The sequence below is a fragment of the Athene noctua genome, chromosome Z (genome assembly GCF_965140245.1).
Source record: "Athene noctua chromosome Z, bAthNoc1.hap1.1, whole genome shotgun sequence".
Lineage (NCBI taxonomy): Eukaryota > Metazoa > Chordata > Aves > Strigiformes > Strigidae > Athene > Athene noctua.
In genome coordinates this window covers 50,413,008-50,439,542 of record NC_134077.1, presented here as the reverse complement: position 1 = coordinate 50,439,542, position 26,535 = coordinate 50,413,008, and the positions used below count along the sequence as shown (strand labels likewise).

At 40.6% G+C, this 26,535-nt stretch overlaps 1 protein-coding gene across 1 annotated transcript; it reads left to right on the top strand.

Moving 5' to 3' along the window:
• Window positions 1-353: 353 nt before the first annotated feature.
• Window positions 354-8,784, top strand: NXNL2 (nucleoredoxin like 2). The gene is made up of 2 exons (XM_074931724.1): window positions 354-840; window positions 8,165-8,784. The coding sequence occupies exons 1-2, from the start codon at window positions 539-541 to the stop codon at window positions 8,331-8,333; spliced, it is 471 nt and encodes a 156-aa protein (XP_074787825.1). The 5' UTR covers window positions 354-538; the 3' UTR covers window positions 8,334-8,784.
• Window positions 8,785-26,535: the final 17,751 nt, after the last annotated feature.

Below are 26,535 nucleotides of genomic sequence, written 5' to 3'. Positions count from 1 at the left end.
GAAGTGGTTACTTTTGATGAAGCCCAGCGAAAAAAAACAAGCCAGACCAACATTCCTGTGTTAGTTCTGTGGTGCTTCTCCAGGCTTTCTCTCACAAGGTCAGAATTTTACAATGATATCTTGTTCCTTGCACTCAGGACAGAAAGTGGCTGTAGGTAACAAAAAATTTTGGGTCAAGTCAATGGGAGAAAAAAATTAAACCTGTGTTTTCGCGGGCTGCTGCCCGCGCGTGCCCGGGCCGGCGCCAACACCCCGCCACGGGCGCACCGGCAGGGGGCGGGGCGGGGACACACCTCCTGCCGCGGCCATTGGCGAGGGGAGCTGTCAGTCATCACGCCGGCCGGGTATAAAGGCGGCGGCGGGGGTCTGGGAGTAGTTGCCGCGGTGGGAGCCGGGTTGGTCCGAGCGCGGGGCCGCGGCGGGGCCGCGCCCGGGCCGCCTGGCCTCGCAGCACTCAGGCCTCGCAGCCCTCAGGCCTCGCAGCCCGCAGTGTCGCCCTCCGCTCTGCCGCGTCCCGCGGGGGCCGGCCGCGGGCAGCATGGTGGATGTGTTCAGCGGGCGGCTCCTGGTCAGCAAGGACGGCCGCAGCGTGGAGCCCGAGGAGGCCCTGCAGAACAAGGTTGTGGGCTTGTACTTCTCTGCCGGCTGGTGCTCGCCATGCCGCGACTTCACCCCCGTCCTCTGCGACTTCTACACGGAGCTGCTGGAGGAGACCCAGCCCCCCGCCCCCTTCGAGGTTGTCTTCATCTCTTCCGACCACAGCGCCGAGGAGATGGCGGGCTACATGCACGCCATGCACGGGGACTGGCTGGCCCTGCCCTTCCACGACCCCTACAAGCAGTGAGTACCGGCGGCGGCCCTCGGCCCCGCCTAGGCTTTCCGGCGAGGGGCGCCCGTACAGCGCCCGCCCGGCGGGCCGCGGCAGGCGTGCGGTCAGGCGGGGGCGCCGGCGGCGGCGTAATGTCACCGTGAAGTCTCTGGCACCAAAGCTCCCGGGACCGCCACCTGCCCTCTCGGTCCGCTCCTTCCTCTCCCGCCGAGCGCCCTGAAGCGCAGGTTGCGGCGCCTTCCGTTGGGCGAAGCGCACAGTTGCGCGTCCCCTCAGCCTGGTCCGGCCCCGTCATCTGAGCAGCGGGTGCTGCCTGCCGGTCTCCCTGCGCTCCCGCAGGGCTGCACCGCAAACGAACGGCTTACCTTCTTCAGAGAAGTAATGTGGCTTTAGCTTGTGCCTAGAACACGATGAAGGAAAAAACAGTTTTGCGTGATTAATTTTAAAAGGTCTTTGAAGAAGGGTTAATAAAGACCCCAGGTATTAACAAGATGACATGAACAGCGAGTTAAAAACAAACCAATGGCAAGTGAGGATCAAGTGGTTGTTTTTCAGCACAACAGGAGTTATTTAAGTTGGTCTGCGTTGTCTTAGTTTATTAATGCTTGGAAAAAAAGGCAGAGGAAGAAGCAGCAAAACTCATAGCTGAACAACTTAGAGGAGAGCAGAGCAAACTGTGAAGAATTTCAGACAGATACAGGTAAGCTAGCTGAAAAAGAAAGGTAATACAACCGGAGTTTAGCTGTGGCACATGCACATGCTAACTGGGATGTTCTTGTGCTTATAGTTTTCTAAAGGGGCATTCCTGTCGGCAGCTTGCTCAGCAAAACAAAAGGAAAAGGACATCAAAACAAAAGGAAAAGGACATCGTCACGTGTAAGAAACATGGTGAAGCGTAACACCAAGCACCATTTTGACGACCTTAGTCAAGGGTGCACACTCATTTGGATGACTTGTCAGAAATATGACTTAGTTTATACTGAGAAGTATAGATTGGGTTTACAGGGGCACAGGTAAGCTGTTTAGGGCCACTGAAATGCCTATAACTGGAGACTGAAAATACATGTAAATAGTGGTAAAAGGCGCTTTTTTTTCCTTTCTCTTTAAATAATTCATAAGTACCTTGTGGAAAACGTTGTTACAGATGTTTTGAAAGTCAGGGAGTTAGTGTGATTTTTAATCATATACTGGGTAATTAAACTCACACATTTGTTCTAACAAATAACACTGTTGTAGTGCTTCTGCTAATTTCTAGCTTTCGTTTAACTTGCTCCATCCCTGGGTGCTACCTTGGGTAGAGCTGTGGTAACACCCTAGCTACTCACTCAACATGGAGCAGGTTTACTGTTTGTCAGTGCACTTCTACATCTTCAAGAGAAAACATCCTGAAGCCAGAAACTATTTAATCCTTTCTTAGTTCATTCCTAGATGTCAGCAGCCAATTAATGTTAGACCTTTTTGGCAAGAGTTGCCATTGACTTAAAAATAGACTGAAATAGCAATCCTGTTTTCCATAGTTCTCCAAAGGCTCCCCGGGCAGTAATTGTATTTGGTGACTGCTAATCCTAATAGAATTCAGGCAAGTTTCCTGACAGGAATGTAGCACTTGAAGCTACTGCATCCAGCAAGCTGATCAACATAGAGCATGGGCATGCATTTAGAGCTTCACCCTCTGTGGATTAGGGGTCTATTTCTGACTCTGCTCTTATCCAAGTCATGTGGAATGGAGGTGCAGGGATAGTTTAACTGGCTTTTCTGTGGCAGTCCATAATGCCCTTCAGAATCCTGTGGAGAAACATGGCTTGTCCTGTCACGGATAGGTGTGAGATAGATTTTGAAGTGCCTTACTGAAGAACAAAGTGCAGAGGGGTATGAAAATGTTTTTGAAGTTCTTGCATGTAACAATAAGGGGCTGTGTGTAGATGTTCAAGGTGCTTAGGTTGAATTTACTGGTAGTTTGGCTTCAGGGATACTGGTGAATCGTTGTAGACTTAGAGCAGACAGATGTGTGTTCATTAGACCAGACTATAATTCTGGCTAGATACTAATTCAAAGTAAGAATATAATTTTTAAATGGACTAACATAAATTAATTATTTGATTATCAGTATTTATTAACATTTATTATTCATTAATATTTTTAAATTTCCATTGTAAATAATTCACATTGGTTGCTCTTTTGTGGACTATGTAACAAAGGCATTTCAGTGTAGTTAAGATATTCCAGCTGGTGACTTCAGTGTTTAAGATACATAATTGCAGCATAGACTGAAGTCTCTTCTAGGCACAATAGAGATAATTGTAATTTGCCTTCTAAAACACATTTCACAAATGGAAGCTTGGAGTTTCTTGGGGATTAATTTTGTCTTGCTGAGAAATAGCCTGCATTCATACTTGTAGTGTATGAAGTTTAATGCCTTGCAGATAGCTGCAGAGAAGCAAAATACTGAATTCAGAGCAGGATCTCAAGACTCTTTCATTCTGTCAATCCTGACTATTTCCCAGAGATGGGGCTGCACCTTTACTACTTCAAGTAGTCTGTTGCATGACTAACAGGAAATACTGCTCCAGGTGCCTTGACTGTTTGCAGCTTTAATATTGATTTTTTTGCCGCCTGAGGCACAGGCTTTTGACCCTTGCAGGGGTGTGTGAAGACAATCTAGTAGGAAATGAGCACTAGGAGGAGAAAGAGAATAGTAGAGAGGAAGAGCAGGAGTAGGACAGAATGTGACAGCAACAAATGCTAATAAGTGGGGATTGATGTTTTAATTATGATACACAAAGACATACTGCTATGGTTTTACTGAGCCCTGTTGTGAAAGGCGTCATTCTCTGTGTGGGTGCCAAGTGCATGCTAGTAGTTCTTGCAGGCTGCCAGATAGACAGGTATTTACTGAGTCTGTCCTGTACACCTTGGTGAAAATTAAAATCACAAAGAATTCCGAAAAAGGAAAATTAAAAGGGTATGCTTACATTTTATATTAGGAAGCTTTAGGTATAAGGGTAGATTGGCACCTACATGAATATATGAGGGGTTGGGGGAGATAAAAAGGGAAGGCAGAGGAAGAGTGAAAGTATCTGAGCAGTTAAGAGCTATTGCCTGTTCTTAGGCTCTTTAGACTGCTATCGCAGAATGTCAGCAGACACTTTTAAATTGAATCCCATCCATATAATGTGCTTGTTTGTAACTAACAGTTAACAATGCAGAAAGTTCACAGCTAAAGAAAATAGATTACAGGATATACTGCTAGAAGCAGATTAGCAAAGATGTCCATCAGTTTCCTGAAAGCTTTTCCAACTGAAAGCTGTTAAAATTCAAGTATTATCAGGTACTGCATTACACAAGTGTATAAAACGTACCATTTATGTTCCCAGTATATTAACTTTGCCCAGTTTTGTCTACATCTCAGAAACCCTTTTGTGTATAGATCTCAAGCCCTTACGTAAAAACAGTTACTGTTGTCAGTTAGCCCCAGTAGGCAGCCAAGCCCCAGCTGGCTACTGGGTCAATCCCTGCCCCTGTGGGATGGCGAAGAGAATCTGAAGGGTAAAAAAGAGAAAACTTGAGGGTTGAGGTAAAGACAGGTTAATAGATAAAGCAAAGGTTAACACACAAGCAAAGCAAGATAAGGAATTCACTAGTACTTTTCGGCAGGCAGATGTTCAGCAATTTCCAGGATAGCAGGGCTTCATCATGTGAAACAGTTGCTAGGGAAAACAAATGCCCAAACTCCGAAGACTGGTTTCTTCCTCCTTTCTTCAGCTAAGCACGATATTGTTATATGGTGTGGGATATCCCTCTGGTCAGCTGTGCTCCCTCCCAACTTCTTGTGCACCCTCAACCTACTCGATGGTGGGGTAGCATGAAGAGGCCCTGGTGCTGTGTAAGCACTGTTCAGCAATAGCTAAAATATTGGTTTGATTTCCTCCTATAGTACATATTGTAGATTGTGCAGGTGAGTCACAGGATTTGAGATCCCTATTGGAGAGGATGATCTTAAGAAGTTTTAAGAAGCTGGTTTTGTAAGCACCTGTACACACACAGTGATTAAGAAGTGTTGTCTGCATAACTGTTCCAGAGCCGCCTTCAGGTTCACTCATTTTACAAGTTGCACACAAATGTAAACAAAATCTGTGCGTGCTTCAGCTTGGTTTTATGCAAGCAATCATCAGCTGAGAAGCTGTGTAAACAAGATGCCATGCTGGAGTGGGTAAGCTATGTATGCATTTCCTTTAAGAAAGCTAAGTGTTAATTCCCAGTCTTCATAGGAAATTACCTTCAGTTTCCTACTGTTTTCTCTCTGCTACAATTGTTATTAGGCATCTCAAGCTATTTTATTCTCTGCTGAACCAGTAAAATGCATCTTACACCCATCTTGTTTGTTATACAAGTGGCATGAGGTAATAGTCTTTTATGTGTCTTCTACATGAACTTGCTTTGGAATGTTTCTTCCTTTTAGCAGACTTCAGAAAGGTTGCTTGCTTTTATTTCAGAATTCACTGAAAAAGCAAACCTCATGCTAAGACCTTGTTATTGCTGCTTCTGTAACATTTCCTGCTTTATTGCTCAGCTAACGTAATGGCAGAGCAGGATCCTTCATCCGTTGATTTTTCTTCTCTTAAGGAAAAATATAAAAGGAAAGATTCATTTCTGGAATGCCTTGTCTGGGCCAGTATTTCACCTAAGGGTTTTTTTTTTGTATTTTTAAGACGACTCCTCTTTTCTAGGAAAACATCGAGAATGTTTTTTAACTATGTCTATAGATCTTTTTTTCTACCTAGCCAAAATTCTTTGACATTTGAACCTCACACAGCAGATATTCTTGCTTGTAATGATGGTGCTCAGGCGCTACATTTACATTTAGTGTTTAAGTTTTGATCTGAGAGTGATGTTATTCATGTTTTGGATGTTGGCTGTTCCTTTATTGCTGCTTGTGTCTATCCTCTGGGTCTTCTAAAGGCGCTTAATTTCTGCTCACTGTGACAGAAGGCAATGCAGGGGGGTAATTTTCCATACAACAGGTTAGATTTATTTTGGGGAGATTGTTACTTTTAGCTGATCTGTTGCAGTTCACTTACCTGTTTCTTATACCCCTTCTGAAATATATGACTTCTTCAAAATTGATTACATTTATCTGGGATTTCTTTTAAACTCTGTAACTTGCATCTTAGGTGTAGATTTTGTGTTCTTCACTTAATCCTGTTAGATACCAGCAGCTCTGTCACCATAGCTTGCACTCCTACCACTGCAATTGTGGAATATCACTTGTATGATAAGCTAGAAGCCATTGTCTTTAACTTCTGCCTTCCAAAATTAACATTACAAATTCATTAGCGTCTATATTGTTTCATTCATGGCGTTCTGATGTCAACATCCAGTACAATGAATAGATGTGCTGAGTGTGACATGGTAGGAAATGGATAATAGTTTTCTACCTTTTAGCTTTGTTTAAAAAAGGTGGGGAAAATGGCCCAGGGTGATTTTCACTTTATAACCATACATCTAAACCCATTTCTCTGACTATTTCTATTCAACAAATGGTTTCCTTTCTTCTTTGGACATTTAGTGTTAATAGTAAGTAGTGTTTTTGCTGCTGCCATGTATTTGGAAGTAATTTGTTTTTGCAGTGTCCTAATAAACATGACGGGAAACTTCAGGCATTCTTTATCTGCTTTTCTTTCTGAGCTAGAGCTGGGGCAATGAACTGGTTCTGGAGCTCCTGAAAACACTTAAGGATCCTCCTGTTGAACAGCACTCTCAATAACTCTCCAGTTTTACCTGATGTCAATTAAGATGTTTAATGAGCTCAGAGCTCATTGTCTGTCTTTTAATTACCAATAAAATCCATACCAAAAAGTTGACAGTCTTGGTGTTTAAGTCTTGGTCTCAAAATAGTTTCTGGCTTATTTCTGTCCTGAATTTTACTTTTTCATTTGTACTCGAACATCACCATTCCAAGTGACATGTATGTCTTGTCTTATCTTATCTTTCTGTAAAGATAGATCCATGTGCCTTGCTCGTTTCCTCTTTATTTTGTCGTGTAGCAAACAGTATAGTAGTTGTTAAGCCATTTTCCCTGGAAGTATTTTTCATCTTGCAATTTCTGTTGTCTGTGTGTGTCGTGCTCAACTGAAGTGGCTTTACTATGCAGTATTCTTTGATTCTCCTGTATTTGCATATTCTTTTGTTTTCATCTTATCCCTTTCAACTCATCTATATAAACTGAATTCTACTTCACTACTTCATGTGGCTAATAGCCTGCTATTTGTGCACTTTCATCTCTCTGGTGTGTAATTAGTAGTCATGCCTCGTGATATCATGTGCCAGTGTCAGCAAGTATTTTTGTTTCTCTTTGGATGTTTTGTGTCCTCTAGTTTCCTCCCAAATATTTATTTCCAGTATTAAGAATTGATTTATTAATTCTCCATGTATCTTCAGCTTGATCCCATTAAATTTCCATCCTTCAGAAGTCTTTTCTTTCCTAGTTTTTCCTGGTTTACCTACTCAGCAATTGCTTGAATAGATCTGGATTTAATTCATGGAACATCACTGTTTGTGTGGCTTTTAAATGTTTTAACTGTATTTTAACTATATTTTGTTTTAAAACAGTAGGCTATTTGAGACAGACTTATTTGTAATCTACCTGGATTTTTCCATCTCCTGACACAGAGAATGGCTACTATCGTCCATGTGATGGACAGAGGAGGTGTTGGAACTTTATTCTTGGGCAGTTTAGATGTGTAGCCCTTATTCCAGATCTTTCAGTGGCTTACACTTCTGTATGTAGAAGGCCTGTTTCAGTGGGGGATTTCAAGGCATTTCTGCTGTTTCATCTGTTTAAAGGATTATGTATCATGCTTTATTGGAGATTATAGGATGTAGCTGTATGGAATTCGCACACTTGAACATCTTTGTATAGTAATAAATGTCTAATGCAAATTTAAATGAGATCTCCTCCTATCCAGTAAAAAGGGACCAGAAGACAGCCGTTTCTAGCTAGTAAAAAACAATGTGGAAGGCTGTGATGAACTGTCCTTCCATTGATCTCTTTATAGTCTCTGAGAGTCAGTCTCTGCTCTTGAGAAGAGCAGTTACAGGAAGGGTGCTGCAGCTCTCTGAACTCCCTGAGCTCAGTTTCACCATGTAAACTGCCAGCTGCAGCTTTGTTCATCTCTCTATACTACCCAGTGCTCTGCCTCAAGCTCTGAGGAAGCCCAGGCACTCATCACTTCTGCTCTCCCATGCATCCTGACCACAGTACGCTACATGAGAGACTAGGAGTTTTCTTAAAATGCTCCCTAATGATGTGTTTTATTTTTAATTTTTTCCCCTCAGTGATCTGAAGAAGAAATACAACATAACAGCAATTCCTAAACTGGTGATTGTGAAACAAACTGGAGAAGTGATTACTGACAAGGGAAGAAAACAGATCAGAGACAAAGGGCTGTCCTGTTTTCGGAACTGGCTTGAGGGTGCAGATATCTTTCAGAATTTTTCTAGCTAAAAAGTTGGCAGATAAAACAAGACAAGGCATCATGGAAAACTTTGTAGAGCTCTGAAAAGATTGTTGCCTTGTTCAGAAAAAGAAGGGTAAGGCTTATTTATCTTTCCTTGTAAACAAATTTTGTTTTCATCTTGAAGATTAGCTATTCTAGTAAGTAATAAAATGAAATTGTTTATTTTGTATTGTCCTATCTACTGTATTCAGTATGAACCAAAGCATTCCTGATGATACTGAAGAACTTCCGGAGGATAGGCTGTTTTAGACAGTAATAATGGAGCACTGTGAAATCTATGCAAACACTTGGTTTGCAGAATCTGTACAGCAAAAATTACGTATATGCACAAACCTATTTTTCTTGATGACAATTTTTTTTCTGGTGATTAGCACATATTTTTATTAAGAAAAGGAAGTTGTTAACTTTAATAAACTGTTTGTGAATATGTGTGTCTAATGTGTCTTCCTTATCTGTCAAGCTAATCAGAAGATGTCGTGTTTTTTAAACAGTACACATTTGTTTGTCAGTAGTGAAGAAATACTTCGTTTTTATTTTACTTCATGTTACTTAAGTTCTGTGGAGTTTTTCTTACCCCTGGATTTTTAAACTTGACACTGTAAGCTGTTATCTTCCAAGATAATGTCATGTCAAGTCTAAGATGAAGCGTTTTCCGTCTCCTTTTGCCAAAGGGGGATGAAACAAACATCAAAAATTATACCAGATCTCTAGGATGAGTGCATCTTGCATCTAAAGCACAGCCTGTTTGCCTGTGTTCTCTACCAGTTGTGTTCAGATTCGATAGCCAATATTCATGACTGGGATCCCAGGTCAAACATCCATGCAATTGGTGAGCTGAAGAAATACTTCCTATACAAGACGAAAGCTTGTTGATTAGAATTTGAAGACTTCAGCAGAATTATTATTACTCCAGTTACTAGCACTTATGTTATTAACACTTCAAGTCCAGATTACTCAGTTATTACAAGTCATTCCCAATAAAGATGCAGTTAAAACTTACACACATTAACTTTTCAGTTCTATTGCTATGTTCACCCTTCCTCTTGGTTCTAATGTTAATAGTGTTTTGCTGAAGATGACAACTTGCCTCCAACTGGACTGTGTGCTACTGATGGCAACTCTCTGGGCCTGGCTGCTCAACCAGGTGGGAGTGGCATTTGCTATCGTCCAGCCTCAGGAACCTCTTGCAATGGACATGGCCTCACAATGGCATCAGCCGTCTCCCTCAGCATTCATGAGTGCAACCCATCAGACCCCATGGACTTACGTATGTCCAAGTTGGTTAAGTACTTCCTACTTTGCTAGTCCTCTTCTGAGTGTAAGTTTTCCTTGTTCCAGACTTTCCCTGTAGTCTCCGGATACAGAATGTTTATCTTATGATACATGCTACAGCAGCACTTGTGTTGGTCTGCCTGCTAATTGTGGCCCATAGGCTCTTGACTGGCTCCTGACCAGTCCTGAGGTAGAGCTCCATGCACTCCCAGCTGCTCTGCTCTTTTCATGTGAAGTGTAATACCCTCTCTTTGCCTTCATGGCCTGTGCTTACTAAAGAGCCTGTGTCCATCCATTGTGGCACACCAGTTGTGTGAGTTATCCCACCATATATTTGTGATCCCAGGAAGGTCATAGCCCTGTAATTGCACAGACTTCTGACTCCCCCTGTATTTCCCCTGTGCTGTATGCGTTAATGTAGAGGCATTTCAGTGAAGCACCTAAGTGTGTAGATTGCCCAGAACAGCAGAATATGGCTGTGATCAAAGGGGTTCCACTTCAGGCTTGTTCTGTTGATTGCTGTGTCTTTTCTGAGGCCATTTGCTTACTGACCCCATCTGCAAATATCTTACTTGTTTGTTGAGGAATCTTTGCCTGACCATGAGAAAACTCAGCAAGGAAGGCCTAAAATTAGTGTGTGTGGGTAATTTTATCATTTAATAACAAAGCCATGTCATTTTCTTGTAATGGAGAAAAAAAAAAATTTCCCAGGGTGGAGGGGAATATGTGTAAAAAATTATGTACTGGTCACAGTATATCAGAAAACATGTACTCCAGAGAAACTGAATTTAATAATAGATCTATGAAGTGTTCAGAGCTGTGATAGCATCTTGTAGCTGTTCTTAAAATGACACCTGAAGATACTGCAGACAATTTCTAATTTTCACCACTTAACTGTATAAATAATGCTCAGGTTCTTTTCTAATGATTACTAAGCTCCCTAGTGATTTTCTTGTGCAAGTAATGCGTAGGCACTGCTTGCTGTTCCAGGACTAGCTAATGGCAAATGTATTTCAAACATGAGAAAATAATAATAAAAGAGCTTCCAAAAGGTTTTGCAAATAATGTTGCCTGAATGTGGGATAAATTATATAGCAAAAGCATCCACTGTGACCTGTTACCAGATATCAGGCATCACTTAGGCCAAGATAGCTTGGTTCAGTGTTTGTCTATATGTATGTATATGGAACAACTCAGTATTTTAAGACTGAGATGGAGTTAGGTCCTTTGAATAATTGACATACTAATTCAAATTAAAATTCATCCTTAATGATGGAGGAAAGGTTTATACTATACAAAATACCTGATTTTACTTCAATCAGGGGCTAGTTTTACAGAGACGTGTTTGGAAGGTCAAAAAATTTGTTTTTCTTTGTCAGTGCTAAAATAATATATGTTTGTCATAGATGAAGTACAGGGCAGTGGAAAATACTGGCTTATTAGCAGCACCTTGTTAAATTAGAGAAGCAGATCTCAGTGGGACAACCGTAAGGCTTGTTGTTACTTAGAATTTGTCTATTGGGAATGAAACTTACTAGCGTACTAATATTTGAATTTGCAGAATTGTCCCTTAACTTTTTAAAATATCTTTAACTCACTAGCAACTTTCTATCCTCCATCTTTAGTTATAGTTACCTTGAGTATTAGTTATACTAGTACTTTTTCTGAATGAGGAGGAAAAATGCATTTTTTAGTATAAAAGAGACAGTAGCATAGTGATAATAATGGGTGCTGCACACTCATAAAGGAATCAACTAAAGACTAACTAATGGTAAGAGAAGGAGTCTCCTTCCTTATTCCATTCAACAAGATACTGCCCATTATTAGTAAATGATTTATGGAGCAATATATCTTAAGAACCTGTAGTGCTAATTTTTGTAGATTATTATGGAGAATTATTTTGCTGGGGAAAATGGCAAGGGTTATAAGTTAAAACTTTATGAACTGATCCATACTGTGGTTTTTGAGGAGGGTGGCTAGCTGCAGGTGAATGCTGAAGGCTGTCCGGTGACCACTGAACTTATCATTTGGGAAGAGGCAAAGCGTGGTGGCAGGTTCAGATATGAAATAAACATTATCATCACAAATGCAACCAACAGCTTTCTCTTCATTAATCTTTTATTTCTTTAACTCTCCATCAGTGTGAACCCCTGCTCCCCACTAGACATTCCTTCTTCCTTCTGGAGAACTGCTGTTGTCAAACTTTAATAATTCTGTTCCTGTCCAGTATTGTCAAATAAATTAAATGCTTTTATTAATAGAATTTTTAAAGGTAAGATTACTTACCAGTGCTATGTGTTCTGAAAGATGGAATAGTGCTGTATGCCTAAAATGCAAAAATTTCAGGGATAGAGAGATGGTGTCTAAATATATTAAAACATATGTGGGTAAATTTAGTTTTAAAAATCTGTGTTTACTCTTTCGTATTATTGCAGTTTTTTGGATGACTTGCAATGAAAGGAGTTTTCAGACTCACATAGTTTAACCTTTGGGTCTGGAAGATTCCTTTGGGTGCTCTGGGAAGAAAAATGCTAGTCTTAGCTAGAATGGATGAGACTGTGATAAATAACTATGCAGAAAATACTTATGGTTATCAAAACTCATTTGTTTTTGTCACACCTAAACTGTATAGTTTTGAGATTTGGGCTGAAGAATAAAGATCTAAAGTGGGTACTTGGAACCATTTCTTCAAATGCTGTAATGATTTCTTGCACAGTCACAAAATGAAATATCAGTAGCTCTTTCTGCAGTAAGAGGAGTAGACTGCAAAGAGGTGTTTTTCAGAAAACAATTAACAATTGATACATACATGACAGCTTTTTCCTTTTCATACCATTTCCACCCTGTCCACAATCTGATTTTGCTTTTTGCACAGCAAAGTTATTTGTTAAGACTAGACACCTGTAAGAGTCAGGTCTAGCTGTTACGTGTTCTTTGTGTAGGCAATATTAATAAATGGGCAATCCTAAATTTTCTCCTATCAGTTTCTACAAAGATGGACATATAGAAGAGCAAATCCAAGCAGAGCTTTATTTAAGCCTTACAATTCCTCAATTTGATTTAAATTTCCCTAGATCAAGTTCAATACAATTCATGACTCTCCAATGTTAAGAAATGTTGTCAGGGTCAACTGAAGAAATTGCTATGGAAAGTGCTGTTTCTGTCCAAAAACTGAACTTAAGCACTGTGGTACAGTCCCAAATAAATACTTCAAGTACAATTTGAAATAATTTAGCACAGGAGTGTCTGAGCACACTGAGATGTGAGCCCTGATGATTCAAATAGATAAACAAAACTGTGCAGTGAGGTTGTTAATAGATATAGGTACTGTCCTGTAAATGGTAGTGCTGTGCTGATCCACTGACTGTGCCTACTTAGATTTGTAAGATGTTGATAAATTAATAGATCCTTGGAACAATAAATGACCATTTTGCATAGTTGGTAGCTAAACCTACCCAACCCTTCTCATACTAATAACCTTGAGTGCATGCACAGGGCATCAAAGAAAACATTTTTCAGGAGTGAGAGTATTAGCATGAGGGCACAGTTCCCATGCAAACATAAAATTTACCACTATGACTATGCTTGGATTTCAAAGGAAATTATTTTACTCAAGTAAGGGGAGCTTTGTCCTGAAATGAGGCTGTTTAGTGTGATTCTGTGCTTTGGTAGTAGTTCCAGTTTGGTTTTGAAAGGCACTCAGTTTTCTATTAGCAGGACTGTCTGAGGCCCAAGCTTTCCTTAACAGATAGCCTGCCTGCTTAAACATAGAAGAGGGTATTTTTAGTCATGTTTCATTTATGCAGCCATCTACTGTTTATGTTTATCTCTTCCTTTGGGATTAAAAACAATATTGTGAGCCTCAAATGGTACTTGGGTCTCCTTATTTCTATTTCATTTTGCAAGTGACCCAGTCTCTCTGCTCCTATTTTCTCCCAGTATAACATGTAATAACACAATGAATGCCACCTCTGAAGACTGAGGTGTTTGAAGGGTGCTCTGAAGCTCCAAATAAGCTCATGCAATGCCAATACATACACATTTTGTGACCGAGTGGAGTCTATATACATTGGAGGTGTACAGCTGTTATCTTTTCAGTCTCACCAAAGCAAAATTTCATCATCTAAGTGTAGGTATCATCTTTGTACAACTTCCTAAAGTTGCTATCACAAGTAGTCCTATGTGATGAAGACTGGAACGTATGCAATGAGAATTAGTTGAAATCTTGATTGTATCCTGATGTCCCAGTCCTGACTTGCTTATCAACACTGAAACATACATGCTTTGTTCTCTGGTTCCACATTCAGCGCTGCCACTAGTCTGGGTATGAAGAGTGTTGCTTTTACTAATACGCTTAATTAATACCTATCACCAGCATAGTATTCACATTAACTATCTCAGTTTAGATTTGAAGTTGACACATTGTCACACTCCTCAAACAGAATAGATGATTCCTTTCTAAATGCTATCTGTTTTGAAAGTTAAACAATTGCACATTTAAGGTCATACAAGAATTTCAGTATATGGAGAATTTGACTGTGCTGCAGGAGAGATCATGTGCAGAGACCAAGGCAGAAGTATCCCACATGACGAAAGAATAAAGACAGAACGGAACTTCTTGGTGTGGAAGAGGCTGTAACTGCCATGAGAGGAGCTTACAGAGGAAGTTGTTGACACTCTGGGCTGAAACAGGTGTAGGACTGTGAATAAAATTCTGCTGTGTTTGTTTGAGTTATCCTACATTCAAGATAGTGGAATTTTCTTTGAAGATGAACAAGGTTGGCCAAAAAAAACCCAAACCTTTCCATTAAGTAGTGGTAATTTACAAAACTTGAAAGCTTTGTCTTTCTGCTCAAGTCAAAGGAGTAAGCACCAGCTTTGTCTGAATCATCTAGCAAATGTTCAAAAGCAACTTTCTGGCAGGGATGTGGAAGCAGACCTTGCCATGCTTAAAACTGGGTCAAGGGCACAGCAGCATTGTGAGTAAGAGATGGAAGAGTTGGACAGAGGTATGTGGAGGTCACATGGCTGCAGTTTCTGAGTTACCAAGAGGAAATGGGTATATCTGCTGCAACACAGGTCCTATACAGAGGCTGCCCTGACATATCAAGCCCCTTCACAGAGCAGTTTCTATGTGCTGTAAATGTGTATAAACCCTAGTACTGTTTTGTTAAATCAGAGTTTTATTGATAGGGGACTGAACCTCTGTCTCTCTATCTTCTTTCCTACAGCTGTAGAAATAATCTTCTGTCTGATTTGAATCTGCAAAGTAGATTGCATGTTTACACCATGACAAGTATTTTGTGTAGTATAATAGCTCAGACCTTTTCTTAGCAATTTATATTTTACTGTACTTCAAGTCTGGGAATTTCTGACCGTCTGAACTCGTCTGTGAATCCAGGCAGAATGCTTCTCACTCACAAATCAAGCCATGGTTTGTAATCTGCTTACCAAATTGGTTTTAAAAAGAGTTGACACACTTGTCCTTTGAAGGAAGACTATTAGTTTGAGGTATTTATTTTCAGTCTCATCCCAGAACATTCTAACCTAATGGTCAGATGTGAAAACAGAATATGCAGTATAAAAGCTGAGGGCATTAAAAGCTATGTTAGGAGTATCTGATCTGTTAAAGTTTAGAGGAAAGAATTTGATGGGACCATCAAGTGCAGTCTGGATATGCCAGGGTATATTCCTAGCTGTATTTGTTGACAAACTGTACTTGTTAACAAACAATTTGTTGCTACACCCCAACTGCACTTAGCATATAGATAATCCATTAGTACAGGGCTTCCAGAAGTGTTCCTGTGACTTTCAGAAGGGAGGTGCAATTATGCCAGATAGAGCCACCGTGATTATTGAAGTGGGATGTGGGAGTGTCTCTTCTACTTAAAATAGTAAGGAAGTGGGTGTTCAAGAGTTAGGCAAGCTAGCAAGAGACATAGCCAGCTGCAGCTGCTCCTGGTTAGGAGGAAGAGAGAAATGGGGGAACATGTATTAGCCTGGAGTTGCCATTATCCTCACCGGTTGCCTTCAGGCTGATATCTGTTGCTGTAGAGCCAAGGCCAAGGGTAGCTCAAACTAAGGACGGGGTGCGGGGAAAGAGGGTGCAGACCAGTCTTACCGCTCTGTATTATCTGTGCTTTCTGTATGGAGCAGCAAGGCTGAGATCCAGCAGCAGAAGCCAAATCTGAATCCTCATCTGAGGGTAACAAAGAGACAGTCTTGGTCCTTTGCTAGGCAAGATGAAGGGAAGAAAAAGGCTGCAGCAGACTGTTTGTTACATCCACCTCTCCCTGTCCTGTGCTATGCCCACATTGGGAATCTGTTTAATTGTTTTAAGACATTCTCTCTAAACCCTTAAATGTTTTATCTAAGGAAGAGATTCACAGTTCCTGAGGACTCATGAGAAAGGGTATTTTAATCTCACTAGGTGTCACACTTCACTAAGCACAGGGTCAATTAACGCAGGGGTTAACTATGGAGCAGTAGTCACCTGCTGGTTTTCAGCATACAACCTTTACTTTTCTGTGTGTTTCTCCAGCTTTTATCATATATATTTATCATTCTTCTGTTTAACCATTTGTAGTGAAGTACACTAGCTCCTAAATTGTCATATATTAGTAAGAGAAAATCTTCTAGCAAACTCGTTTTGTTTGTATTGGGTGTAATTCACAACAATTTACAATTTACTTATTACTTATTTAAAATTATTACTTATTACAGCATGTCCTTTTTAAAAATGAATGTATAAAGTTATACCAGTGAGTTACAATCTGGCTGTTAAAAAGGAAAATGAAATTTAAAATTTAAGGTCTGTGTATGTATGTCTGATTTAAATATGCAGAACTGTGATTTATATCAAGTGATCTCCCCAGAAATAGCTTATCTTAGAGCACACAAAACCTAAGCTATCCAACAGTACATTAGTGCATGAAGATAATTCCTTATTTTACTTTTGTAATACTTCAGAAAATTTCTTTAAGACTTAAATTGCCATTATAGCACCCTGAAAATAAAACATGAAATAACTGATGATTTACCATGGATAACTTAGAACACTGAGAAAGTGAAGAGGCCTCTCGATCAGACAGGAAAACATTTCTAGTTCATACCAGTTACCCAGGATATGTAACAAATATATGATTTAACAAAAAAAAAAATTAAATTTTATCATCTCTCATGCTGATTTAGTGGTGTATTCATGACTCCATGTTTATTAGGTTCTTATCAGCAAAGCACCACTCTTACTGGTTTTATTCCTGATAGATACCACACTGAGAATCCCTCTATCTTCTAGCTTATCTTGAAAAATTAAATTGTTACTTAAAAATCTGTTTTATTGAAAAGAGAATATGGACTCACAAAGCTTGCACCTTATTATGGCTTTCTCAGATTTTAAAAAGGCACAAGAACTATGCCACTAAATTTTTAACAGCCTTGAAACACAAAACCTTTTTCTCCCACAAGTGATTGCCCAGGATGAAATACGACTGCTTTAAAGAAATGTTTTACTTTATTCCATGAAAGGTTGCACGAAGATCCAAATTTCTTTGTTTCTCTCCACTCTGATGCCAAATTGCTGCAAGAAAATTGCTCATCAGTCTTTCATTTCTGTCTCTGGATGATAAATACTTAAGGAATTTCACTGACCTGATGCCCTACAAGGTCTGATCTTAGTAAAAATACTTCAAGTGGTTTCTTAGCCTTCTTGTTTATCATAGCAGGAAATCTGTTGCTGTGTGTAAAACAAAAGTAAATTTTTTCTAGTTCAGAGGGTGAGATGAAACATTATTAGTTTCAGGCATGCCTGGGACTGTTGACAGTGCTCAGGAACTTAGCTCATCACCACTCTCTCTCAGAAAGGTGAAAGACTCCAGAGAAAAGCTAAACCATGTTCATAAACCATCAAATGGAACGCACAACTGTCTGTATGAAACCAGACAGATTCTTGAAGAGAAATTTTTCCCTATGCTAGAACAGGGTCCATTGCCCACCTAAATGAAATTAAATTCTGAAAAGAGGGTTTAAATGGAATTTAAATAGTTCAAGGATGATTTTCAGCACAGCAATGAAATTTCTCTTTCTCTCCTGGCATGGATCTCACCACAAGTGTGACACTGATCTCTAGAAACACTGTTTTCTCAGTTTACCCCCAGTTACTAGTTGAGAACATCTCCAGAATTTACATAAACATTAGCTATAATTTTAGAGGAAGATACAATGTAAAGTAGCTTACATTATGTACAAAAGTAACTATTATTCTCCGTGTAAAGTGAGAATGTGAATCATTCAACATTTTTATCAGCATGCTCAGAAATAATGATTGGTGTCATTGAATATTGTGAGTGTGGACCAGCAGTACTCTTGCATTATTTTGCACTAGGTGGAAATCTTCAGCTGGGCTGCTATAGACTATAATAACAGCAAAAGCAAGTTGATGGAAGTAACAATGATGAAAAGCAGAATGTTTTTTCTCTTAGGACTCATAACTACAAAAAAATTAATTGAGTACCATTGTTCTTACTATGAAACCAGCAAATAGATTACAGATTGAAACTAGTAAGCACAAGAAAAACAGCAGATTCCAGGGCAGATTTCTAAGGTTCATTTCCTAGCCTTCAGTTAAACAACATGATTCATCCACTAGGAAAAAGATCTGTTATGACAAACAGTGCAGCAATCCTTTTAAAATTAGTTTTCTAGAAAAGCCATTCCCTCCAAATAGAAGAGGCTTCAAAGCCAGTCAGTCTCAACTCTGTGTGCCCAGCAAGATCATGGAGCAGACACTCCTCCTGGAAATGATGCTAAGGCACATGGAAAATAGGGAGGTGATTGGTGACAGCCAATGTGGTTTCACTAAGGGCAAATCACACCTGACAAATGTGATGGCCTTCTACAACAGGGTTACAGCATTGGTGGATAAGGGAAGAGCAACAGCGTCATCTACCTGGGCTGTGCAAAGCATTTGACACTGTTCCACATGACATCCTTGTCTCTAAATTGCAGAGACATGGATTTGATGGATGGACCACTTAGTGGGTAAGGAAATGGTTGGATGGTCACACTCAAAGAGTGGTGGTCAACAGCTCAATGTCAAAGTGGAGAGCAGTGACAGCAGTGATGAGTGGTGTTCCTCAGTAGTTGACGTTGGGACCATTGCTGTTTAACATCTTTGTCAGTGACATGGGCAGTGGGGTTGAGTGCACCCTCAGCAAGTTTGGCAACAACACCAAGCTGTGTGGTGCGGTTGACACACTGGAGGGAAGGGATGTGCCATCCAGAGGGACCTGGACAGGCTGGAGAGGTGGGCCCAGGCCAACTTCATGAAGGCCAAATGCAAGGTCCTACACATGGGTCAGGGCAATCCCATGCACAAACATAGACTGGGTGATGACAGCAGAGAGCAGCCCTGCGGAGAAGGCCTTGGCAGTGTTTGTTGATGAGAAGCTCAACATGACCTGGCAGTGTGCACTTGCAGTCCATAAAGCCAACTGTATCATGGACTGCATCAAAAGAAGCATGACCAGCAGATCAAGGGAGGTGACTCTCCCCCTCCACTCCGCTCTTTTGAGACTCTACCTGGAGTACTGTGTTCAGGTCTGGGGCCTGCAGCATATGAATGACATAGCCCTGTTGGAGCAAGTCCAGAGAAGGGCCAAGAAAATTATCAGTGGCCTGAAGCACTTCCCTTATTAGGACAGGCTGAGACAGTTGGGGTTGTTCAGCCTGGAGAAGAGAAGGCTCTGGGGAGACCTTACAGCAGCCTGCCAGTACTTAAAGGAGGCCTACAGGAAACATGGGGAGGGACTTCTTAAAAGGGCATGTACTGATATGGTGAGGGGTAATATTTTTAAACTGAAAGAGGGTAGGTTTAGGTTAGATATAAGGAAGAAATTCTTTCCTGTGAGGGTGGTGAGACACTGGAAGATGTTGCCCAGAGCAGCTGTGGCTGCCCCCTCCCTGGCAGTGTTCCAGGCCAGGCTGGACGGGGCTTTGAGCAACCTGGGCTAGTGGAAGGTGTCCCTGCCCATGGCAGGGGAGTGGAACTAGATGGTCTTTAAGGTCCCTTCCAAACCAGACCATTCTACGATTCTGTGAAACTAGACAGGGAAATGATTGCTTAAAAGTTGTCCCAAACAAAAGAAAAATGAACATTATTTAGTGGCTAAAGCATTCAGGTTTTTTAAAACATTGTGACAAATGATGCCATTACCCATCTCCAGGGAAGGCAAGACAGTAGCTAAAGGCAGAATTATTTTTTTCTTCATGGCTGTTTGTTTAGTTTGACTTTCTTCTCTTGTAAATGAATCAGCCTGTTTTCCGTGACTGTTAAAGCAAGTAATTTTTTCTCAAACACCTAATTCAAGGAAAGATTATGAGTATTCTTTGCTGTTTAGTCCTGGGCTATTTTTTTTAATTTCCTAATCTGCTTTCCTTAAAGTCTGCTGAAATCTAACTCTAATTTGAAGGATTTTTTTTATGGTAAAATATAATAATGACACTTTGTGCCTGTCTGGTCACATGCACCCAGATTTCACCATCATCAAAACACCAGCCATCCTAACAGTCCTGGGAAGCAGCTGATATGATCTGTGTTCATCTTGCAGATGGGAAAAATAAGATGTAATGAAAGTGTCCGGAAAGGTTGCTTTTGAAATTTGTGGCAATGCCAGGACCGGAACACAACTTGTGGTGTGATTTGAATCCTGAACCAGTGATTATAACTGTGAACTCACTGCACAATTATGGTAAATATAGGTGATTCACACAACCATACTAGCTTTATAATATTTTTCAATTAGAAAAGTTGATTATAGGCAAGTGTGAAAAGTTATGCTCTCTTGGGCTGAACTATTTGGAAAGCACCACCTTGTGCTGTATAAAAGATAATATAGACAAACAGCCTGTAGCTGTAATCACTAAATGAGTTTGTGCTTTCATACAACTATATTTTTCTCTTCAGAGATGTACAAATGAAAAACACCATGATAGCAAGATATGTTAATTACATACCCACAGCACCAAGTGCATGTATATCCTAGTGTATGTATATCCTAAAAATGAAAAAGAGGGGAGAGAGAGAATATTTACTCCAATAAAAAATATATAGTTCCAGTATATAAAAAGAATATTTACTCCAAGAAAAATGATGAGGTTCATGACACCAGAAATAATGCAGGACACAGGAAGGATGCAGACTCACTGCAGGTACCTTCTAAGCCCATTTTAAAGAGACAGGAATACTGGCTGGTTATCTTAATAACATACTTAAATATCCTTGTGCTATGGCTAGTGTACCCACTTTCCCAGGACATGTTCTTTTCCTGCTCTCAGAGTCTTGCCCAGGTAGATGTTTTGGTAAAAGAAGCTTGTGCCTGTGCTTTTTAATCTCTGTGGAAGCAGAAGCCAGAGTTATTGCATGGGAGGAGGAGCAGCAGTTACCTGGGCGAGCAGAGCAGGAGGAGCAGAGCATCAGGCATCTGGCTTCTGGACAGAGCTTAGGCTGGGATGAGAAGACACAGGAAGATTGGCAGCTCGGGGTGAGGAATTTAAGAAGACATTTGAAAGAATGAGACGATCTGGAGTGACAGTAATCAAATTTTTTTCTTGCAGCCATATAATTCTGAGTTGGGATACACTGGCAGCATCAGGACAAGCAGGGACTGGAGCAGAAGAGGCTGGGGGCTGCGTGTTACATGAGGGTCGAGGAGGGGTGGGATTACACTGGGACACCTAGACCCTCTTCCCACTCAAACAACAAAACACTGTCAGGTTTGTGGACCAGAGCAGATACCCAAAACTTAGTGAAACACCCTCTACGGCCAGGAGTCCAGATGCTACCTTCTCTTCTGATACTGGAAACTTGTTCTGTCGCCAGCAGAGGTGGCAGGAAGGAGCCATGAGGCCACAGCAGCGTCAGGCAGCAGTCACTAAGTTCAAGAGGGGATTCCTCTGGCTATTTGTAGTGTTGTGGGAGGATCCTGGGGACTCCTGCAACCCAGAAGAGAGGCTGAGGGCCCCTAGAGCGCTCACAGGCCCGCTCTGGTTTTGCAGCTGGGGTGCTGCTTGCTTCATCTGCCCCGCCGAGCTGTGACAGGGCAGGGGGCGTGCAGGAGACATGAGTGCTGCACAGCTCGTCAGTCCGCCCCCGACCGAGCATGAGCTCAAACACAGGCACTGCTTTGCTTACCTCAGCGCGACATCACTCCCTTAGCTAAGTTCTAGCAATTGTATAGAAGTGGACCTGAAATAGTTCCATTTGCTCATAACTTTAACCAATGGTTTTCATGTCGAGATGAACTATTGCTACGATTTTCTCTCTCTTTAAACACCTTATACATGCAATATCCACACAATAAAGGTAGCTGTTTTTTTAAAAGTGCTTGCATCTCCTCTATTGTGTTATCCTGAAAGGCAAGCTGTCTGAATGTGGTTTCTTTTTGTGTGCATTGATCTGTTAGATCAGTCCTCTTATATCCCATCTCACCTTTCCAACACTCAGCTGAATCTTCAAAGCACTGTTTGTTCTCTGAGCAAGATATTGCTGTTCTCACAGTAATTGTCCTCTATCTCAAATAAATTGAAATTGAGACAGTTTGAACAGGGACTTCGATAGATTAAGGTTTTACTTAGTCTCTGCAGTTCCTATCACCATCTTTATATATATTTTTATATACATATATATACAGAGGAGAATGGGGGATAAGTAATTTTTAATCCAGTTTTGCTGTGGTTGTTAACAGCTGCTCTTCACAGTTGTTGACAGAAACTGGGGATATTCTTCTAGTTGAGAAGAGAATGTTTATTAATGAGTAATACCCCAGCAGACACGCTTACTGTAACAATCCTGTGTATGACCCACCTGTATAAACAATGTGCCTTCTTCATAAAGATATTCTGAGATTAGTGATTATGGCATTTTTATCACTGCAGCAACATGGACTTCAGAAACATTTCTGGGCACAGGAAACTTGCTGATTTGCTTAAGACAAACCAAACTAGGTTGTTTTTGGCCTTCCTAACTTCAACCTCTCCTGATTGCTTTTGTTCCCTCTCCACCATCCCCAGTTTGCCAATTGAACAGTTCCACCTTCTGCATTAGGTTGTCTGAAAACATCTAGGCAAAAGTCAAAATCAGCTCTCTTTATAATATGTAACCCCTCAGAACAGCCCATTTTTAACATCCACAACCATTGTGGCAGGACAATCACCCACTCTGTAACACAGGTTTTTCAAAACAGTCCATAAACAGTTTACATGTGTTCTGAAATTAATCCTATCTCACCTCCATCTCTCTACTCTACTGCATGAACTCCTCTTTTAGGAGACATGATCTGAATTACTTATGTTAAGCACTTGGTGATGAACAGAAAAGAAAGGGCATTTTTAAAGCAAAGCAGTCCTAGCCAGATTTGACTCTCAGTGGCCTAGGCTTTGTGTCTCAGCTCTTAGGCTAAAACACTAAAAAGCGGTGCTCTTCCCTTTGTTCTCCCCATAAAGAGAATCCTGAGTTTATGTATCTGGTGCTTACAGTAATGTTTCTGGGACACAGCCTCAGAGGTGTAGTCCTAGCCAACATACTGACTTTTCTAACCAAGACTAAGTCTCAGTCCTGCAAGCATGCCGTGAGATCTCAACTCGGAATGACCTGAGCCTATGGAATGAAAATGTCCAGAGGTTTATGCACCTGCTGTAATGAGACTTGCAGGATGAATAAACCAGGCCAGTAGGACGGGAGCTTGCCGTTTTCCATTTCAGCGATTACCCACAAGAGGGCAATGTCATCCCTATATACAGTCGTTCAGTGGCAGAAAACACCCAGAGCCTTTGACATCCTGCATATTGCCACCTCTGCTGACATCTCCATGCTCTGCTGAGTTGGTCTTACAAAAATAGATCTATCTAACGGTATGATTATTAATTATCAATAACTGGACCGCCATTTATTGGCAAAGGTACTGAAACATCATAACTGGGAGGCCCTTCACTGTCAAAGATAATGTAAACTCAAAGGTTACTTGTGATTATGTGAGCCCCAAATTTGCATGCTCTGCTGAAATCTTGCAATTTACTTTCTAAATGTATATGAGGAAAGCAACTTCAGACTTTAATGCTGGCCTGCTATCCTTAAGTAACAAAATTATCAAGCAGATGAAAGGAATGTGAGCCCAATGTGTATTTGTTATTGGTGGGAGCTGTGGGGAGAAATGGTTGAGGAGAGGGAGATGGGAACTACTGTTCAGCATCCCAGCAAGTCATCAGTGCATTGGTACGCACTTGTGTAAATTGCCCTGTAAACCGATCTTAGGATTCATTAGTCTGCTATAAGAGCTCTTCATACGTAACACAGTGGTAAACTGTGTTTTCTTATTTGAACCCAAGATGTGTCAGGTGTGCCTAGCCCCTCCAGGATGTGTGCCTGCCTCTTTAAAGAGTTCAGTCTTTACAGCTGGTTTTTGTTCTCTGCCTTTATATGCACATAGGACAAGCTAGCAACATTAACCATCCCGGTGCTACCAGTTGTTTTGCCATCTGGCATGTCAGCAGTGTAAGCACAATATTGCAAAATCCAACTCCTCCACATCATTCTCTCCTTGCCGCAGTGGCAGCAAAGATAAATGATATTCCAGAAGAGGCACCTCAGCAGAAATCCATGCCAGGGTCCTATCTCTGCATCTCACGGGAAGTGCTTAATATATTTCAGGATCAAGCCTTCACGAATTACCCAAATGAGTCTATGTCATGTCCAGGGCTAGGTATCAGGGCTTCCTGGCTCCAGGCTTTCTGTTTTGACACAGCCATTTGGAAAGTAAACTGTAGACACATCCAGATGGTGAGCCTTCAGTATTGCAACTGGTGAAGCTCACACAATACTTAGCTTTACTCATAACATGCATGCTACAAGTTTTAAAGCCCTAACATCAAGGGAAAAAGAAAAGGCATTCCAGTTTGAGCTACAGCATTCTAATTATTCTAATTGAGTAACACTTTTTTTAGTAGCCAAAAAACCTCTCCAAAACAGAGAAAATACAACAATAGGAATAATTTATTTTTCTCTGAGATATTTTTTGGATTTGGAAATTTGGGGATCAGAAAAGTTTAAATTGCTGATGGTTTCTTTTCCAAACTTTGAAAATGGTCCCAGCAGCTGCCTTTTTTGCATTCCTTGATGCCTCCTGACATTGTAGATAATGTTCGTTCAGTGCAGTCTTAGCTGGTGTGATTATTCCTGTGCTGCAGTGGTGATGCTCTCTGAAGCATTCAGTAACACCTGCAGATGTGTGATGGAAAAGGAAATTTGTTGCCTGACTAAACAATACACTGGATTCTTTTGGCTGCTTTGTGATTTCCACTGCCTGAACATCCATCTAACATCTATCCAAAGCCTCTTTTGCTACCTGAATGGTGTAAAAGTATCAGAAGTAGGCCATAAATATCCATACTGATCCTGTTACAATTGCTGTATAGCTCCCCTCTCATTTTATCTGGAGATTCTTTGTTAGTTTAATTCTCCAGTACGGTAAAAGAGCCTGAACATATCTATGGAGGTGGTTTTTTTCTTTTTTTTTCCTTTGTTTTGCGTTTTTTTGGGGGGTTTTTTGAGTGTTATGCTTATTAAAAAAATGCAAAGGTCATTTTGTTGTCACTTCAGCACAGCTCTCAGTTTTATATTTTGTCTAGGTACAGCCTTAAAAAAAAGTAGCAGTTAAATGCAGAGTATTGCTTTAAGTGAACAAGCTAAATGTGGGAGTGAATATTCTCTCAGCACTTTGTTGTTACCTATGGAGTACAGCCAAACTGAGGCAGGTGGTGATCTGAGCTGCCTGGCACATGGCTCTGCAGTGGCAGGGTACCTGTGGTACAAGGGCCATCCTCTGTTCGCTGGTTTTCGTTTCTTGCATATGGAGTAAGCTTGATGGGAAAGAACAAGAAGCACATCTCAAGTTTTGTTTGTCCTACTAAAATACATTATTTCTCTTGCATGACTTACCTAATTTGCCACCCCTTTCAGTCTTGAAGCTTTAACTGTAAAGCATATGTTTGGGGGTAAAAGAAAATTGTTTTCCCAGAGCCTGTGCTCTAGTTTTTGGGACTCTTAGAGATTTGGGATGTGTGAGATGTCTAGAATAGATTTTCTTTTGCTCTTAGGCAGTTTTGTTTTCAAAAATGCTAGATTGCCTTGCCAGTGGCACAAAACTATATAGAGCATGCCACACATGATTATGAGAGCCTCTCTGCTAGGCAGATTTGGCAAGTATACTACTGCAAAAATATTTAAACAAGACCACTGCCTAGTCCAAATACTGACACTGTGGTTTTGTTGAATGCTTTTTAAACCTCTGTCACTGTTCTAAACTATCTGGATATGTTTTGAAACAGAACCCTTTGAAATAAACACTAAATGTACTTTGGAAAATGATGGAGTTTGAAATCAAGTGATTTTTTTTTTTTTTTTTTTTTTAATTGGCTCCTGTAATCATTAAGCTCTCTGTGGCTGGGAAAGAAATCTAGATAACTGTGTCAGTTACTCTTATTGCACTCAGCTGATACAAGATGACATGTTTTCATTTTGTCTTTCACGGATTTCAGCAGAAGAATGCAAATGTGCACTTTGTTCTGTTCTTTGAACAGAGCACAATACAGAGCTGGGAAATAGCTGAAAATAATGATCTGGAAAAGTGTATATATATATATATATATAAAAAAAACAAAATCTATAAAAGAGAACAAATTATGTTCCATCAAAAAAGGCAAATGCATTTGACAAAAGGTTTGCAAATGTAATATTATTGTTTTATTACCATATTCCTGGAATTCTCTAAATTTTATTTCTGTTTCTTTTAATTACATCAGTATTTGTCTGAGGGTCTCAAACAGAAAACCTGTGCATAGAAAGGTGGAACATGATAGAAGTTT